The sequence below is a fragment of the Eptesicus fuscus genome, chromosome 1, assembly GCF_027574615.1.
Source record: "Eptesicus fuscus isolate TK198812 chromosome 1, DD_ASM_mEF_20220401, whole genome shotgun sequence".
Taxonomy (NCBI): domain Eukaryota; kingdom Metazoa; phylum Chordata; class Mammalia; order Chiroptera; family Vespertilionidae; genus Eptesicus; species Eptesicus fuscus.
In genome coordinates, this window is record NC_072473.1 from 77,250,463 (window position 1) to 77,267,010 (window position 16,548).

At 43.6% G+C, this 16,548-nt stretch overlaps 1 protein-coding gene across 4 annotated transcripts in view; it reads left to right on the forward strand.

Annotated features, from left to right (window-relative positions):
- Nucleotides 1–751: 751 nt before the first annotated feature.
- MID2 (midline 2) overlaps nt 752–16,548 on the forward strand; it is a 122,345-nt gene continuing 106,548 nt past the window's right edge. Inside the window, exon 1 of one of the 4 annotated variants that reach the window (XM_008156307.3) lies at nt 752–801. Coding sequence is in view for 2 of the 4 variants with exons in the window: in XM_054722731.1 (XP_054578706.1) it covers nt 10,137–10,161 (25 nt within the window). In the remaining 2 variants the exon portion in view is untranslated. Of the gene's footprint in view, nt 802–1,378; nt 1,417–10,111; nt 10,162–16,548 lie in introns of those variants that run through there. The other 3 variants (XM_028132349.2, XM_054722731.1, XM_054722775.1) reach the window with 3 other exon arrangements.

Sequence of the window (16,548 nt, forward strand, 5' to 3'; positions counted from 1 at the left end):
ATCTCTTCTGGGCCTCCTATTTCTTCTCTTTGGAATCCTCCTTGTAAGTGAGGGAGGTGGTCTCTGAGCCAACGACAGATCAGCCAAGAGGTACTTCATACCAATGAAGGCTTCTGCGTTCTAGATGAACCAATTAGCTTCTTAGAGACATTGGATACCTGGATAGCTGGCATCTGTTCTATTGTCCTCTTTAGTAAGGACCCTCTTGTTTTGTCCATCAAGGATTTGAATGTGCAAATGAAACCCTACTTTTTATTTTAATTTGATGGCTTTAATTCATCCCCACAGTTTTTTTTACCATGGCCAATAAAACACAGCCATTCTCCCTTTGTAAAAAGAAAGAGGGGTTGGGTTTCCTTCAATTGTCTGCCCTTTTCTGTCTCCTCCACTATTTTTGTTTTACTCTGTAGTTAACTTTGCATAGAGCAGCTTCATCAGAGGACCTGTGCTGTGGACTGACGCTCTCATCTCATTGCCGCTTGCAAGGGCCTTTTCCTTTTTCAAACCCGAGAGGGTTGGTGGGTGGAAGAAGAGTTTGGCCATAATCTGCTTTCTGCATTTCACACACATTCCTCGCCCAGTCTCTCTGTCTCTGTCTCTGTCTCTGTCTCTCTCTCCTTCCCGTTCACACACACACACACACACACACACACACACACACACACGCACACACGCACACGCGCGCACACACACACGCGCGCGCGCGCGCTCGCGCGCGGACACACGCCCAGCTCTGCCCCTTTCGGTGTGTCTTCCTTCAAGATGACAGGGCGCTGGAGAAAAGGCTTCTGGAATCAGCTGGTAGGTACAGTAGTAACCCTAACCCCACCCACCCGCTGCTTTTGCTTGCTCAGGTTTCTTGGGTCACTACTACCCAGGGAGAAAACAAGTAAATGCGCCTCCAGAGGAGGGGCTAGGGGAACTGGGAGAAGAGGGGGCATCGGAAGGTGAGGTCGGGAAGGTGGCCAAGTGCCCCTGCTGCTGGGGCCCTTCCCAGTGCTCCCTCCGGGCCTCAGTCCCAGCCCTGTTTGCCCCCACCCCACCCCCTTTTCGAAGGGATTGCTTTTTTTTTTCTCTGCTGCGGCGGAAATGACAGTGTGGTGCTGCCTTGGTGTCATGGTGCTGCCCCAGGATTGAGGTGGTGAAAACTCTTAAGTTCGGCTCCGGAGACCCAGGCACGGGAGCATCGCAACCGCCTTGCTGTCCCTGGCGGGGCGCGCAGGCGGGCGGATCCCAGCTGCTGCGCGGCGGCCGGGGCGAAGGCGAAGGCGGGCGGCGGCCTACCGGGGCGGCGGGAGCGGCGGCGGCGGCCCGGGAGCTCTCGCAGGAGCCAGAACCAGCTCCCGGCGGAAGCAGGCGAGCGCCCTGCGCTCTAGGGCGCGCCGAAGAGATGGCAGGCACGCTGGAACGCTCTGGGTAAAACGCGCCCCTTCGCCGCGGTCCCCGGGGGGCCGAGCACCCCCGCACACGCTCTGGCCGCCTCTCAGGTGTCGCCGGGGCCCGGCGCGGGCCAAGGGCTCCTGGGCTCGGCCGGGCAGGGCGATGGGGTCCGCGAAGCTCGAGGCGGCGGCAGGGGCGCCGGCCCAGCTCTGGCATCCCTTTGCGCTGTTGGGGCCCGGGTGCTAGTCCCTGCTGCCCTCCTGGGACGGAGTTTGCACTCCGGGGTGCGGGCGGGGGCGGTCCGAGGCCTCCCGCGCAGCCCGGCCTGGCCTGGCGCGGCCAGTAGAGCGGCTCCTTCCCACGAGCGCCTTCCCACGCTCCGGTGGCCGGCAGCCTCCTCGGCCCGGGTGGCGCCCCTCGACCGGCAGTCTGCCAGGGGTGGCTGCTGTGGCAGCCAGAGATGCTGTGGACACCCTGCCTGCAAACGGGCCCAGCGAAACTTAATTTCTTTTTTGCCAGGGGAGCGATCCTCAAGTCTCTGGGCGGTTCCTTATTTCTGGCCTAGCTCTGAGACCAGCTCAGTGGGGGGAGAGGGGAAACTTACATATGTACACTCGACAGACTGTGACTGACTCAGAGATGGTGTTTTTCCATTTCTGGTTTGTAAGAATTAAGTAAATAACTGGAGTAGATTACAGAAACCTTTTTGGTGATGATAAGGTTTAGGTTACTTAGCACTTTGTGTGTAGCACATTATTTCTTGGAGGGTTTTCTCAGAGCAGTAATTTGGAATCCTGGGGTCCTTGGGTTCTTCACTGTTGCTCTCACACTCCCCAAACCACCTTCGCACTCACCTTCCTTCTACCTTATCACACATCTACCTGCCTACCCAAATCTCCCACCAGAACCTACCCATCCCGCACACCCTTCCTTCCATCAACCTGTGTACTCCCAGCTTCCCAGCCGTGCAGCCTCTTGCTCTTCAACCAGTTTGTCTTTTTCAGGATTTCTGAGTGTGGGGAATGTGTTGAGTGATGGTTGTGTGTCTCCGAGGAGGAACCTTTATAAAAGAATGTATTAGAGACGACATAAATAGACAAATATGGTGGGAGGGTTGATTCCCCTGATTCCCAGGTTGGGCCAAAGGGCTGCCTTTAACCCCATTCTTTTGCCTCCCAGTACTCTAATCAGTTATCTGGTCATGTTCCAATGGAAGGGAAATGCTGAAGAGAGAGAGTCCCTCCCCTACTTCCCACTCTACCCCTAACCCTCACATCCTTCCAACCCTCTCTACTCATCATGCCCTGAGGGGGAAACAGTCTACTATTTTTATATATTCCTGCCCAATCAATTAACTTAATACAGATATATGATGTGAATTATATTTTTTCTGATTGTTCCTTACAACTAGATTTATGTGTTTGAAATATGGGTCTAGGGGCCCAGACGATCAGAAAATTCATCCCAAATCTGATATTGCATTGTCTCTATGGCCTTAGGACATTCTTCTGACCTTTCTTTCATAGTTGATGCAGTTGTATAAAATGCATAATATTGTGTACTAGTTATTGTGAGCTTTCTCTTGGTCTTTTGAAGATGGAAGGGTTCTATAAACCCTCAGCATTACACTTTTCAAAGGAAGTGCTTCATTTAACTTTTGATTGGTATAATAGATTGACTGGGTATAAGTAGGAACCCTAGTTTCTGGAAACCTTAACTTGTCATTATTAGCCCCCCCTGGAGCCAAATCTATCACCATTCTTAGGCCCTAAGTCTGTTCCCCCCCTCCCCTAATGGACAAACAACTGAATGAAACATACATAAAACTAGATATACAGAGTAATGGTGATTACTTTAAGTCAAGGTTTAAATCGTATCTAATGTACTCCAACCTAACAATCTGAGTCAGGCTGATCTGAAAACATAACCTCACCCCATATTTTTTTTTTTTCATTTATGGGGGCAGTTAGTTAATTTCTACTGAAAAGTGGCATTAATAATTTTAGGTATGGCTATGTAAGCATGATTAGGATCTAGCAGAGTTGAGTCAATAATATTTATTAAGTGTCTACAATGTGAAGAGACCTCTGCTGACTGGGCGGAGGCCCCAGCCTTGGCTTAGTATTTTGGCCTCCTGCTTGTTTGAGGCCTACCTCTTTACTTGCAGCTCCAGGATTAGGACAGGGAGGGGCTGTGAGGGGTAGGGTAGAGGCTAGGGACATGAAGGGGCAATTGTTTCTCTGGTTTACTTTCCTGACTACTAGACTTCTCATCTTGCATGTTTTGCCTTGCATGGCCACCCCCTGGGAAGTACTGCCACAAATCAGAGTGACTTGATTGCTACACAAATGTATCATCTGAACAGTACAAACTGATTTAGATGAAGTTGGTTTAGTTAATCCCTTCTCTTTAAGTGCAGGACAACCTGCTCCAACTTGCAGATTCTAAGCAGTGCCAATGGAGTCTCATAATTGCATCTAAAAATTGCTCTGGGTAGTGAGCCTATCCAGTCTCCTCCCATAAAATCTGCTGACACCATGACAGTTGAGAAGGAAACTGCAGGAGGAGTATATCTTTACCATTCACCAAACCTCATTGGTTTGGTGAGGAGGTGAGAATGTCTTCCTTTTACTGTATTCCTTGGCACTCTGGTTCTCTCTTTTCCAACTGAGACACAGCTCCCTAAAAGAAGGTGAAGACAGGGCTGAGTCACAGAATGTGTCTCAAATGGCTCTTCTAAGAGGTACCTGCTGGGCATCATGTGTGTCTGTCACTCAGTTTTTTTTTTTTTTAATATATTCTATTGATTTCAGAGAGGAAGGGAGAGGGAGACAGAGATTGAAACATCAATGATGAGAGAGAATCACTGATTGGCTGCCCTCTGCACGCCCCACACTGGGGATTGAGCCCACGACCCGGGCATGTGCCCTTGACTGGAATTGAACCCGGACCCTCCAGTCCACAGGCCCACGCTCAATCCACTGAGCCAAACCAGCCAGGGCTGTCACTCAGTCTTTATGGATTTTGGTAACTCCCTAGCTATTAGGCAATGGAATTTGGGTGCTAGTGGAGGCCAGTTGTGCTGCATTTCCATTTAGCACTAAGATTTTGTCTTCTCTGCAAAGGGGAAGATGAGGCAGTGTGTTTGCAAAATAACTCCTTTCTTAAGCTGAATATCTTGACTTAGAGCCTTGCATCATCAAAATATGACATGTAACATATTGATACTGGACATATGATAGATCAGGAAAGCTCACAGTTTTTCACTTTTTGATGATTAAAAGTTTGGGACCAAGGCATTATTGCACTAAGGTCTGTATTTCCAGTCTCTCAAAAAGCATTAAATTAATCACTGAGCAGGGTGGAGAAAAGACTAGAAAAGTGTTTCTCAGCCATTGTATTGAATAATGCTAGCAAGTATCCCTATTAGCTATGAGGCTTTGGGCAAATTCCTTAATTTCTCTGAGCCTCAGATTCCTCATCTTCTATAAAATGAGAATAATAATAGTATCTACCTTTTTTCCCCCCAGTTTGTTGAATTTCTTTATTTTTTCCTTTTTATTGAACTTATTGGAGTGACACTAGTTAACAAAATTATACAGGTTTCAGGTGCACAATTCTACAACACATCATCTGTACACTGTATGGTATTTTCATCACCCTAAATCAAGTCTCCATCCATCACCATTTATCCCACCTATACTCTCCTCTACCTCTTCTCACCCTCCACCCCCTGAGACTAGACATTTACATTGAGTGGCCAGATTATTATGATCTCTGAATGCATAATAATCTGGCCACTCAGTGTATATCCTATATAATAAAAGGCTAATATGCAAATTGTCCCCTCAACCAGGAGTTCGACCAGCAGGCAGGCCGGCCAACTGCCCATGTCCCCCTCCCCCTCTGGCCAGGCTGGCTGGACCCCACCCATGCATGAATTCATGCACTGGGCCCCTCTAATATATATATCTCCTGAGTGGCCATATTATTATATGTTCAGAGATGATAATAATCTGGCCACTCAGTGTATATCCAGTTATTCCCTTGTGCAGGCTGCTAGTCCCCTTTTTATTTTTTCTCTTTCCCAAGAATCAATATATGTTTCTTCATTTTTCTTAAAGCAAAAGTCTGTTTAATATCTTCTGTGAGCACTGGAAGTCTGTGGCTATTTCTATGTTTGTTGTTTTTCATCTTCACATTCTACATGGCCATAGGCAGACATCATCTTTTCAAAAGTCAATTTCCCAGCTTCGTCATTTTCCTTAGAAATCCTATAAGCTGCTAAAACCACCATATGTTTAAAATATGGAAGGTGGAGGGATTTTGAATAATGTGCCAACATCCCACCACTCCCTTCTCTATGTGGGGTTTACCTGAAGGCACACTAGCATGTTGGTTCAACCTAAATGGGTTAGCGAAATAACCTTAGTAAGGCTTGCCCTAGTTGGGTTCCTATCTCTCTGCAGAGCTCTGACTACCTGACCTTGGGCTTTGTCTCAGCCTCTTTTCCCGAAGGTCAGACTCCTATAGTTGATGAACAGAACAATGTCCCCAGTCTCTGGATCTTCCTCTTACAGAGCCCAAATGATCGGATAACAAACTCATTATACAATGTAAAATCCTCTTGTAACAGAAAATACCATTATTTACAATTTGCTGGGTTAATGTTTGGGCATGGTAGATAATGCTAATGCAGGACAGTGAAATATCTGAATGTATAGAGCCCAGATATAGAAAAATGGTTTATCGTCCAGAATCCTCGATTGCTTTGTCTATAGCCTTTTGTTCAGTGTTGCTAGGATTCATGTGGTTCCTAGGGGAGTAGAAGTTTCATTTGAAATAGGCTTTTGTTCTGTGTCCCTTGTTTCTGTCCTGAACTTGGGGTCCTCTCAGCCTAACATTCAATAGCATGCCCTATATACATATATTGCCAATTTTATTCTGTGGAAGTAGAGGTGCCTGTCCATTCAGGTGTGCCACTGCACATTTAAACATTTACAGATATTTCATTGGATAACAGAGATTGGGAAAACAGCCCTAGAATAGATGGAAAGCTGTACTAGTAGCAGTAGTTAAGTTAAATTTGTTCTCCATTTGTTCCTGAACCTTGCAATTGCCAGTGCTATCTGCATTAAGATAAAGGTATTATGAATTGTACTTAGGATTCCTGACAATTATGTGTTACCTTGGCAAATCCGTTTCTTGGTTACTCAGATTATATCTTTTGCAGTTGTAGCAGATTTAGGACTTTTAGTTCTGCTATTGCCATATTCATTTTAATGTCTTTGATGACTATACTATATAAAATAACCAATGATTGGATTTATGAGTTAATTATTGTAAAGAAAATATCATTGAATCCACATACTATAAAATATTAAGTAGGCTTTAATAACCTATTAGATGGGAAGTGACTCTGGCACTCTTTGTCAGTTGGTAATCAACCTCCAGTCCTGAGCTCTCTCTGAGCATGATAAAAGCTTAAGAGAAAAGAAGAGAGACAGTTCCTGCCTTAGGGAACTCAAGTCTAACAGGAGAGATATATGAGTATAATGAATATCACAATCAGATTCATAGTCCTCCAGAAAACTTGTGGCGGAGTGTGATGTCCTCTATATGTCAACTATGTATTTGGGATGAATTTTCAAAGGAGACTTGGCTTAGGGTGGTGAACACCTAATACAATATACAGATTATATATTATAAAATTGTATATCTGAAACCTATAAAATTTTATTAACCAATATCACTCAATCCTATATAATAAAAGCCTAATATGCAAATTGATCAAATGGCGGAACAACCAGTGGCTATGACGTGCACTGACCACCAGGGGGCAGATGCTCAACACAGGAGCTGCCCCCAGCCTGCAGGCCCCAGGCCAGCCAAGGCCAGAGCCAGCAGGGGCCCCCTGATCGCCCCGCTGGTCGCCCTGCAGAGGGAGGCAACCAGCGGTGGCAGTGGGGGGTAGGGCTGGCAAGTGGGTGGCACCAGGCCAGCCAAGGCGGGTGCCAGCAGGGGCCCCCCGATGGTCCCGCCAGTTGCCCCACAGATCGGCTCTGATCGCTGGCCGGGTCTACGGACCCTACCCGTGCATGAATTTCGTGCACCAGGCCTTTAGTAAATTCAAGAAAATAAAATAAAGTAAATGGTAAGACATTTATATTTATTATAAATGGTAATAAAATTGTTTTTAAAAATTACTGCTTTAATTAATAATGCATTTCATATCAGTAATCTGAATGTATGATGAAACTATATTTTTAAAGCAAATTATTTTATCCTCATCTGATCCTCACAAGAGCTTGTGAGATGGGTAGGGCAGGTAGCTGTAATTTGACAGGTGAGGAGGCTATGGCCCAAACAGTTTAAACATCTTACCTAGAATCACTCAGCTAATTCAGCTTAGAGTCAGGACTACAACCAGGCTTTATTATGAGGATCAAATGAGATAATCGCGTTGGAACTATTTGAAAAGTATAAAATGGTACATAGATGTAAGATGATTCTTATTGTTATTTATGCTCACTGACCACCTAGCCTCTTTTTGGAGGGTTTCTGTTTTCAGTCTTTATCCTTTTAGGATGAGAATTCTATGCATTGGTTGCCTTTTATGTTCCTAAAAGATCTTTTTTGAGTTTTAAGGGTTTTTCCCACTGTTAATAGTATTCTGGGATTTTGTATTCTTTTTCAGTTCCAAAAGGTGTTCTCACTCATTTATACTCCTATGTGACTCCCCTCCCATTTATTTGTCTTCTGGAACACCCATTATATCTTTCTTGAGGTACATACAGCAGGCAAAGCCAGCCACTCCCCTTCATCACCTTGGCTTTAGCCAAAAAAATGAATGCATTTTGTTTATTTCAGTTCCTGTCATGATGATGCCTCTTGTTTGTCAGCCTTTCTAGTCACACTAATAAATAAGAGTTGTGTTTTGAGGGGCCAGTTTTCAATAATCCAAGGTGTCTTTTCTATGTGATACAGATAGCAAGATCTCTGTAATAAAAGGATGTCAGACCTGGAAAGCAGCTTAAAGATCATCGTGATTCTAGTCCAACTTTAATGACATTTTACAGTTAAGGAAACATCAGACTAAGCCAGTACTTATTTGCTCATTCCCCAAGACAAGGAGACAGTTTCTAGCGTTTCTTTTTTTCTTTTGTTTTTTGGTTTGTTTGTTTTTTTTCTTTATTGATTAAGTTATTATATATGTGTCCTTACCCCCCATTGCTCCTCCACTCCCCACTCATGCCTTCAACCCCCTGGTGTCTGTGTCCATTGCTTAGGCTTATATGCATGCATACAAGTCCTTTGGTTGATCTCTCCCCCTTACCCCCATTTTCCCATACCTTCCCTCGAGGTTTGACATTCTGATCGATGCTTCTCTGTCTCTGGATCTGTTTTTGTTCATCAGTTTATGTTGTTCATTATATTCCACAAATGTGTGAGATCATGTGATATTTATCTTTCTCTGACTGGCTTATTTCGCTTAGCATAATGCTCTCCAGTTCCACCCATACTGTTGCAAATGGTAAGAATTCCTTTTTTACCACAACGTAGTATTCCATTGTGTAGATGTACTTAAGGAAGGGTTCATAGGACATTAATGTTAATATCCTAAAGAATGTTTATTTTATATCAATTTGTATGTATGTTTTTTGTTAATCCTCACCTGAGGATATTTTTTTCCCATTGATTTTTAGAGAGTGGAAGGGAGGAGGAAAGACACACAGAGAGAAACATCGATGTGAAAGAGAGAGATTGACTGGTTGCCTCCCACTGTGCCTGACCAGGCAACCAGGTAAATGCCTTGGATCGAATTGAACCTGAGACCCTTCAGTCTGCAGGTCTACACTCTTGTGGGATCCCTTGTCACGTCCTGCGTGATTCAGGGTTCCCGTTCAGGTCCGGTTTCTGGAGAAGGCCGCAATCAAAATGAAGAGAAGCTAGAAAAGAATCAATTTGGGAAAATGGGGGCCAGGCGGGAGTCCACCTCTAGGGGGAGGACTGCCACAGCTCTGGCGTTGCCATCCCTTTTATTGGGGTTCTGAAATACATCCACATCCTTTAGGCAGGAAATTACAACAAAAGACAATCAGCAAAAATTTACATATGATTAACAGGTGAGAGTTGCTTTAACTACCAATGTCTCAACTAAACAATGAGTGACTAGCTCTGACCATTCAGAGCGATTAAGGTTGACCAAAGCCTTCCGGATTCCCTTTTCACATTTAACTACAAAGTGTCAATGTTCGGTTTCCGGCACACTCTAATCACTGAGCAAGACCGGATAGGGCTATATTAATTTGTTTTTTAAACAAATCCTACAACTCAGCTCAGTCCTCATTCTAAAGCCCAGATGTCAGGCTTGGTTTCAAACTCATGGCTTTTCTCTGAAGAAGGGGAAAACCATGGCTACCTCGGGGAGGTAGTGAAAGCCCGGAGCCATGCTCTGCAGATCACAAGTTCTCTCTCTGATCAGCGTTAACTAAATGCTGGATTTGAAGGGTGATGCTGAAATCAGTCTTTTCATTTTGTAATGTAGAATGTATTATTTTTATCTTAATCACCTGCTTTTAAACTCCTCTTTTCTATTTCTACCTACTCACACAGCCTTATACCTTCTTATAGTTTATTCTCATCAACGTGTGTGTTTTTTTTTTCAGGGTGAAGATAAGCCATGGATAAACAATTTTATAATAGAGCAAGGGCAAATACATGAACATACTTATTTAATGACTGAAATCAACTAAATGATATGGAGGGGAACAAATAAGTGTATGTAGACATGGACATTTGTTTTTTATCATGGCAATTGTTCTGCTCTCCCAGACATTTTATCAATGCATTTTTATGACAAACCATTGTGTTTTCTGGAAAATGCTTCATGATTACCTGTCATTGCATCGCATCCTATCAGGTTCACATCCTGTCTTTATTCTTAGCAAACTCTAATTCTGCATAGGTTGGTGATTGACAAATTTTTAAAGTTGCAACACTCTGCTACTGTTTTATTTTTGTCATACCATACCCCCTTACTTCCTAAAAATATTTTATGATATAGGAGTAAAATATTTTTAGGAGTTTTATATTTTTTAAATTAATACAATTGGGAAATGAGGATTTTATAACACCCATTGATCATTAAAGATATCCCAGGATATTTCAAAACCTAGACAGGGAATCACTTACCTAGAAAAACAATTGAAAGGAGAAAGCAATTCGAGTTTAGAAATACTACATAATTACATAGTTGACAGTATATTATAGTGGTTAACTGTTCACACTCTGGGGTCAGACCTGTGTTTGAAACTTTTTAAAATTGAGATATATTCACTATCATAATATTCACCATTTTAAAGTATACAATTCATTTGTTTTTAGTATATTCACAAAGTTATGCAACCATCACCACTATCTAATTTCTGAACATTTCATCACCCCCAAAAGAAACCTCATACGAATTAGCAGTAATTCTTTATCTCACCAACCCCCCAGACTTTGGCAACCACTAATCTATTTTCTGTTCCTATGGATTTGCCTATTCTGGATATCTCATATGAATGGAATCATACAATTTGAGGCCCTTTGTGACTGGATTCTTTCAGTTAAAAAATAATGTTCTCAAAGTTCATCCATTTTGTAGCACATATCAATACTTCATTCCTTTTTCTTGCTGAATACTATTTTATTATATGCTATACCACATTTGTTTATCCATTCATCACTTGATGGATATTTGGGTTGTTTCCATCATTTGGATATTATAAATAACTAGAGGCCTGAGGCCCGATGCACGAAATTCGTGCAAGGGGCTTGGCCCTCATAATTGCAGCGGCTTGCCTTGGTCCTCAAGGCCCCAGCTTCATCCAGAAGGTCATCTGGAAGGATGTCTGGAAGGTCGTTCGGCTGTCTGGTCTAATTAGCATATTACGCTTTTATTATTATAAATGCTGCAGTGAACATTGTGTACTGGTTTTTGAGTATGTCTTCAATTTTTCTGGATCATATGGTAACTTTACATTTAACCTGTTGAGGAACTGCCAAACTATTTGTCAAAGCAGCTGGATCATTTTACATTCTCATCAACAATGTATGAGGGTTCCATTTTCCCCACATCCTGGTTGACATTTGCTATATTTTAAAACTTATAGCTATCCTAGTGGGTGTGAAGTAGTATTATAGCCATCTTAGTGAGTATGAAGTGGTATCTCAATGTGGTTTTGATTTGTATTTCCCTAATGAATAATGATGTTTAGTATCTTTTCATATCCCTATTGATCATTTTCATATCTTCTTTTAAGAAATGTCTATTCAAATCCTTGTCCATTTAAAAATTTTTTGTCTTTTTATTGTTGAGTTGTAAGAGTTATGCATATTTCTAGATACTAGGCCCACATTACATATATGATCTGCAAATACATTTTTCTCATTATATGAGTTATATTTTAACTTTCTTGATGGTATCATTTGTAGCACAGAAATATTTAATTTTGAAGTCTGATTTATCTGTTTTTCCTTTTGTTGTTTGTGCAGTTGGTGTCATTTAAAAAACTATTGCCTAACCTAAGTTCATGAAGATTTATACCTATATTTCCTTCCAAGAGCTTTATAGTTTCTGCAATTATATTTAGACTAGAGGCCTGGTGCACGAAATTCGTGCACGGCGGGGGGGGGGGGGGTGGCCCTCAGCCCAGCCTGCACCCTCTCCAGTCGAGGACCCCTCGAGGGATATCTGACTGCCGGTTTAGGCCCGATCCCATGGGCAGTCAGACATCCCTCTCATAATCCAGGACTGCTGGCTCCCAACTGCTCGCCTGCCTGCCTGCCTGCCTAATTGTCCCTAACCGCTTCTGCCTGCCAGCCTGATCACCCTTTAACCACTACCCTGCCAGCCCGATTGCCCCTAACTGTCCTCCCCTGCAGGCCTGGTCACCCCCAACTGCCCTCCCCTGCAAGCCTGGTCTCCCCCAACTGCCCTCCCCTGCAGGCGTGGTCCCCCCCCAACTGCCCTCCCCTGTAGACCTGTTCCTCCCCCCCAACTGCCCTTCCCTGCAGGCCTTGTCCCTCCCAAATCCCCTCCCCTGCAGGCCTGGTCCCCCCCAACTGCCCTCCCTGCCAGCCTGGTTGCCCCTAACTGTCCTCCCCTTCAGGCCTGGTCACCCCCAACTGCCCTTCCCTGCAGGCCTGGTCTCCCCCAACTGCCCTCCCCTGCAGGCGTGGTCCCCCCCCCCAACTGCCCTCCCCTGTAGACCTGTTCCTCCCCCCCAACTGCCCTTCCCTGCAGGCCTTGTCCCTCCCAAATCCCCTCCCCTGCAGGCCTGGTCCCCCTCAACTGCCCTCCCTGCCAGCCTGGTTGCTCCTAACTGCCCTCCCCTACAGGCCTGGTCGCCTCTAACTACCCTCCCCTTCTGGCCAGGTTACTCCTAACTGCTCTCCCCTGCAGGCCTTGTTCCCCCCCAACTGCCCTCCCCTGCTGGCCTGGTTGCCCCCAACTGCCCTACCCTGCCAGCCTGGTCGCCCCCCAAATGCCTTCCCCTGTAGGCCTGGTTCCACCCCAACTATCCTCCCCTGCAGGCCCAGTCTCCCCCAACTGCCCTCCTCTGCTGGCCTGATTCTCCCCAACTGCCCTCCCATGCAGGCCTGGTCACCCCTAACTGTCCTCCCCTGCAGGCCTGATCACCCCCAAATGCCCTCCCCTGCAGGCCTGGTCCCTCCCATCTGCCCTGCCCTGCAGGCCTGGTCACCCCTAACTGCCCTTCCCTGCAGGTCTGATCACTCCCAACTTCCCTCCCTTGCAGGCCTGGTCCCTCCCAACTGCCATCCCCTGCTGGCCTGATCACCCACAACTGCCCTCCCCTGTTGGCCATCTTGTGGTGGCCATCTTGTGTCTACATGGTGGTGGCCATCTTTGACCACATGGGGGCGGCCATCTTGTGTGTTGGAGTGATGGTCAATTTGCATATCAACTCTTTATTATATAGGCTCATTGATCTATTTTGAGTTAACTTTTATGTATGGTGTGAGGTAGGTCTCTAACTTTATTCTTTTGCATGTGTATATCTATTTGTCCCAGCATCATTTTTTTAAAAAAAGATTATTATTTCCCCTATTCAATGGTTTTAGAACTCTTGTCAAAAGTCAATTGACCATAAATATATGCATTTATTTCTGAACTCTCAAGTTGTATTCTGGGTCTGAATCTTAGCTTTGCTACTTTCAAACAAGTATGACCCTGGATAATATGACATACACATAACATTTTTGAAACAGTTCTAGAAGATTCAGCAATCCCTGGTTAAAAATCTTATTTTGATCTTATCTAAGGCAATCCTGACTCATACTATACTTTCCCAAACTTAATTTCATGGTGAGATTCAAGTGTCACACTTATATGGGAACAATTTTTAGGATTCTAGAAAAATTCAATGAGCTTTTTCTCAGTACAGAATTTATACAACACCATTCTAAGACTTAGAATACTTGTGTGGTATTTGTTTTATATAGTTTTCAACACATAAACATGTCTTTCAGAAATGCTCCTGTCCAATTGTCATTTTGGTAAGAGGCTGTACTTGATCCACCCAGGTAGCTTCCAACACAGATTTTGAGGAATGCAGACATATAGTTCTGGAAGAGACAGTAATAGAAATGCAGTGTGAGATGGGGATAGGCCTAGAAGAAAGAGATACAATTTTGGAAGAGACTTGGAATGAGAGGCAGATTCAGAGAAACTCTGAGGGACACAGAGACAAAAATAGAAGCGGAAATATGCTGTTTAGAAACCCTCTTGTAAATAGTCAAGATAAAGTTCAGTGAAGGAGGTGAGATGATTGAAATAGAAGTGTAGGGAAAAGAGCACAGGCATAGTGACAGTGGTCTGGGTATGTATGTTCCTGGTTAATTTACTTAATGCTGAGCCCCAAATTCCTAACTATCCTATATAATAAAAGCCTAATATGCTAAGTGTCTGGATGACTGGTCGGCCATTCAACCAATCAAAGTGCAATATGCTAATGATATGCTAAGGCTGCTCAACTGCTTGCTATGATGTGCACTGACCACCAGGGGGCAGATAGTCGACTGTTCGACCAGTTGCTATGATGTGCACTGACCACCAGGGGGTAGGCACTCCAACCAGTAGGTTAGCTTGCTGCTGGGGTCCAGCTGATTGGGACTGAGCGAGACAGGCCAGACACGCCCTAGAGCTCTCCTGCAGTCCATCCCCAGCTGGCCAACCTCCCATGTCTCTCCCCAGCCCAATCGTGCACCAGTGGGATCCCTTGGCCTGGCCTGCACCCTCTCACAATCCGGGACCTCTCGGTGGATGTTGGAGAGCTGGTTTCAGCCCAATCCCGCAGGCCAGGCCGAAGGACGCCACTGGTGCATGCATTTGTGCACCGGGCCTCTAGTAATACATATATATTAGTAATACATTCCTCACAGGCTTCTTCATATAATTTCATGAAATAATGTGTGTGAAGTGCTTAACACAGGACTCAGAATATAGGAGGTGCTCTATAAATGCTAGGTCCCTTTCTAACTTCAACTTTAAGGGATTCTTTATTTAACAATGATTGATACCTAGTGTGTATGAAGCTCCATGCTTTGAATAAAAATATGAAATAGTTGATGCCCTCAAGGAGCATGGAGAGTTAGCTGGAGACACAGATAAGTAAATGAAAGAAAACAGTATATTCTGGAAGCTACTGGTGGTTGAGGTGATAAACATGTAAAAGAGAGAAGTCCTAGTTTTCTAGGTGATATTCACTAGATAGAAAAAACTGGAAGAGGAAGAGGAACAGGTGTGTGTGTGTGTGTGTGTGTGTGTGTGTGTGTGTGTTTCAGGGAGGGGAGTATAACAATCTCACTTATGGATATGTTGAATTAAACAATGAAGCTATCAAAAGCAATACTCCTGCCTTGAGTGGAAGTTGGAATCTATCATCTCCAAAGTATCTTCCAATTCTAAGATTCTACAGTATATGTACATTTTAATTGTTTTACTTTATCTCTATAGGTGGATACTGATAGATGTTATGTTACAGAATACTAACCAACAATTTTCAAGCACTTGTAAATCATAAAAAAAGAATACCACAAGTCTCATTTTTTAAAAAGTGGTTATACAAACATTTGAACTTACCAAACCAACTGAGCATGACCATTTTACAAAAAGATTCTTCACTTTTACACCAGTGGCCTATATATTTCTGCAAAATAGTTATTTCAGTGTACTTAAAAGGTTTGATTTAGAAACAGCTTTTAGGGATACATCTATTGTACTCTTGCAGAAGGTATAATTGTACTCAGTGTTTAAGTATTCTGTGAGAAGGTTATGTGGGTATCTCAGATGATCAAATCTGAACAAATGTAAATGGCAGAATCAAATTATCATGCCCTGATAAATGTCTCCAATGATAGTGAGATGATGAGCAAAAAGTTTTTCAAAAGCAAAAGGATAAAAAGGATTAACACTTTTAGTCAATAAGATATTTTACATTGTTCCTTAGTTAAGGCTAGCTTAGAATATTTTTGTGTGTTGATTTTAATTAATGGAAAACCTATGGCAACAAGGACCTATATGTTCAGCTCAGAAGTGCCTGTGAAAAAGCGATAGATTGACCAAGAGTTTAGTTTCTTTTTAGTTGGGTGACTTCTTTTATCTGATGCACACTAAAATGAAGATTACCAGATCTGAAAATTTCTGGCTCCACACTTCGCTAATTTATATCTAGGTCTTGATTTGCATCTTGTTATGTTTTAGGAAGTATGAAAAGACACATGGGGAGGTAAGCTTCATAGCAGACTTGTGCTAGTTCAGTTCAGCAGGTGTTAAAACCAACTGAAGCCACAAGGTAATGTGTCTTCATTATTGATCTGCAACTATTGCTGAGTAAGTTGAAAAGTTGAAATCATTGCTTATTTAATTTGATGAAATGAAGACTTTTCTGAAGGTGAAGGAAGAAAGTGAAAGTGAAAACTATAATATTTTGGCTCTAGTACCTCAGTATACTAGAAATGGGACAAAACAGAAATTTCCATATGTGTTTGTAGGAAGTAATTCAGGTCCACACTCTTAAGAACTTATTATCCTGCAATCAAGAACTACATTTTTCTGAAACTCTCTCTTCTTTTTGTGCAGGCTTTTAGAATAATGGAATC